This window comes from Sinocyclocheilus anshuiensis, unplaced genomic scaffold, assembly GCF_001515605.1.
Source record: "Sinocyclocheilus anshuiensis isolate Anshui unplaced genomic scaffold, SAMN03320099.WGS_v1.1 scaffold151, whole genome shotgun sequence".
NCBI lineage: Eukaryota > Metazoa > Chordata > Actinopteri > Cypriniformes > Cyprinidae > Sinocyclocheilus > Sinocyclocheilus anshuiensis.
The window spans coordinates 745,115-748,239 of record NW_015548199.1 but is presented as its reverse complement, the minus strand read 5'-3'; the positions used below and the strand labels follow the sequence as shown (position 1 = coordinate 748,239).

Below are 3,125 nucleotides of genomic sequence, written 5' to 3'. Positions count from 1 at the left end.
AAAGCTTGACCTTTAACCCCAGAGCCTACTCTTTTCCAATACACATACACTGATATGTCAAATTACATCACCCTGACCCACCCCAAAACAAACAAAAACACACAAGACTTCTGTTAGTTAGAATGTGACTGATCTGAAACCATAGGATGATCACTTCATGTCTTCGTTTAGTAAAAGCAAGCAAACGGATAGTAAAAGTTTATCAGGCATTACAAATAAGCTTTACGTTACAACCTATATGACAAATTTCATATTAATGTTCACATTAATACAAAGGGAGGCAGGGCGCACTCTCGCTCTCTCTCCCTCTACACACACAACCTTTTTCTGTACATAAGCTACACTGTTTATGTAGAGTGCTGTTTAGTGATGTGAAGAGTGAGAATTCAATGGAACACTTTGAGCTTTACCACCAGCGATAACCATGTTTCTTTTTGTTAGACAAGTAAAGAACTAATTGTTTAGAGCACTCTACAACTCACGAGTATCAGTGCAAGTTGATAGACAGCGGTACAGTGTATAACACCATTGTGGTATTCACAAATTTGCTTAATGATAATGTGACCTAAGGCATTTGCCTTTAAATAGCACTCAAGGCCACGCTATATTATGAATAGCACAAATCAAAAGATAAGGTCTAAAAACAAACTGGGTTTCACATCTCTGATTTAGTCAGTTCCTTTTACAAATTTTTTATTTTTATTGTTTTTTTAATTTGCATGTGCTCTGCAACAGTGAAAAGTACATATTAGATATGACACTGATTGAACTATTACAAAAATAAAAATGAAACCATACCGCAAAAACATTTTTCACACAAACATACTTTTGAAATTAACAGTTATCCAAATTAACACCCAAAAACTTTCTTTGAAAGACATAATTGGATTCGTAACAAAATATGTTTTTATAAACAAATTAAACCAAACACCTTTAGTGCAACTGTACAATTACATCAACCCCAACAGCTCGCTCTGAAGACCTGCAGACCACAAATCCAACATGATCAGCTTTATCTGCGACGCACTTCATATATGGCTTTATATGGTCATTATTAATGACTGAATATCACCCACATGTCAAAAAAAGTGCTAATTGCCAATTAGTATGCAGATCTGACCTTGATAAGACTTAAAGATTAAGAGAATTAGGAGAAAAGAAATTTAGGGTTATAGAAAGAATACAGATACATTTTTGGATGAATGTGGTCGGTCACAAAATCCAGTTCAATTTAGGCTTAGCGTCGTCCTACGTTTCAGGTCATTGTAGAGAAAGGTCATAGGGTCAGTGCTCATTCATGATGCTACAGCCAGATATCCTGTAGCTGATCTGCAATCAGGAAAACAAAACAAAAAAAACAACAACTTTAAAAGAAATGACAATAAAAGGTCAAGTGTGTCTTTTCATTAAGAGATAAAACCAAGTAAGCCACCATGTGTAGGTTGACATACTGAATCGATCTAAACATTGTGATGAAAGAATATTACCAAAAATATCTACCAGATTTGGGGCCAAATGACACCCTTGGTATAAGCATTTAATCCTCAAAAGGTTAGATTTTACTGCAATTCACCACACTAAACATGTTTTTTAGTATTTTATGCGCAGCTATTTTTAGGATACTACACGAAGTTTGTCTTTAATAACAGCCAAAAGTTATAAAAGTTTTGGAAGGGGGAAATGAGAACTATTACAAACATGATTGCTATTAAACCAGATGTAAATGAGTATGAGGACCATATTCACAATGGTAAATAATTCATACCCCATATTTGCAGTATTGGCTTCTTCAGTCATCTGCATTTGGAGTTCAAATGTTTTTGAATGTCTTTTCTGGTCTCATTTTATAGAGCGGTCAGAGCCTTTTTTCAGATATTTTTTATTTCCTGAAGCGCTAAAACCATTTGAACTCTATCAACATCAATTCATACAAAGCATGCAAATAAAAAAAAGTTTAGATGAAAAAGGTTCTGCTTCTTAGTTCTTACAACTGTGTTTTAGTGCCATGCTAGATTACGAGATTAAAGTTGTAATATTTTGAAAATAAAGTTGAGAAATCGTAGCAATTAAAGTTATAATATGTTGTGAGTATAGCCTATATTGCACATGCAAATGGCCCGGATTGGGAGCACCGGGAGAAGTTGCCAGGCCATCTGAATTTTGAATGTATGTGGAATTATTAGCAGAAATCATACCATCCGTCATACTCACAGGGACAGTATGCTTGGAAATATTTCATGTCTTCGACTGCATTCGTTATTTGTAGTGCACCAGCCACCCAATAATAGCAATAAGCTTTGTGCTTTTGGTACTATTAATATTTAATGTCTCCGCTTTCAAAAATCTGTCAGTTTTATCACGAAATACAATTATAAGTGTGTTTTTCCTCTTTATTTGAAGTTATAGCATAATAAACGTGAAGGAACATCAGAAGGCATGAGGAAAAATAATAAAAACAGTATAGCCTAATTTAAATGAAACTAATGTCTCATTGTAAACAAAGATGACAGATTCATGCGTCACGCCACATTGAGCGTAAAAAAAAAAAAACACATTGTAAGACAGTTTTTTTTATATTTTCCTATAAAACTGACAGAATTTGAAAGCTGAGACTTTGGAATTTCTCCCGGTGCTCTCAATACGGGACATTTGTATGCACAAATATAGGCTATACTTTCAAAATATAATAACTAATCTCGTAAATGCTACGACTTGATTATTGTAATTTAGACTTCTATCGAAATATTTACTTTATTCTCGTAACTTGGACTATATTCTCATATTGCTATCACTTTAAAGTCGTAATATTTCGAGGAAAGTCAATGAGAATAATCTTGCAATCCTAGTTTTTTTTTTTTTTCTTATGTGGCACTAAAACGCTATCATAGCTTCTCACTAGGACAAACTGTACATTTGTAGATGTAGTTGAGAAAATTGTGTCTGCACTATTTCATTTTTTTTAAAAGGACAGTTTCCCCAAAATTTAGTCATTTACTAACCCTCATGGTTGCTGCAAAGCTGCATTCTTAGGCGGATCCCTCACTAAAGACTATACTTAATTTTTTTTGTTTTTTTCCCATACAAAGTATGTCAATGGGCTTTAACATTGTTTGGACCTCAGTGTT

At 33.9% G+C, this 3,125-nt stretch overlaps 1 protein-coding gene across 3 annotated transcripts in view; it reads right to left on the bottom strand.

Annotated features, from left to right (window-relative positions):
* Positions 1-399: 399 nt before the first annotated feature.
* The window catches only part of patl2 (PAT1 homolog 2), a 10,237-nt gene continuing 7,511 nt past the window's right edge, over positions 400-3,125 (bottom strand). For all 3 annotated transcript variants that reach the window (XM_016439927.1, XM_016439926.1, XM_016439928.1), the window contains exon 19: positions 400-1,329. In XM_016439927.1, coding sequence (XP_016295413.1) covers positions 1,296-1,329 — 34 coding nt within the window. In that variant the 3' untranslated portion in view covers positions 400-1,295. The remainder of the gene's footprint in view (positions 1,330-3,125) is intronic.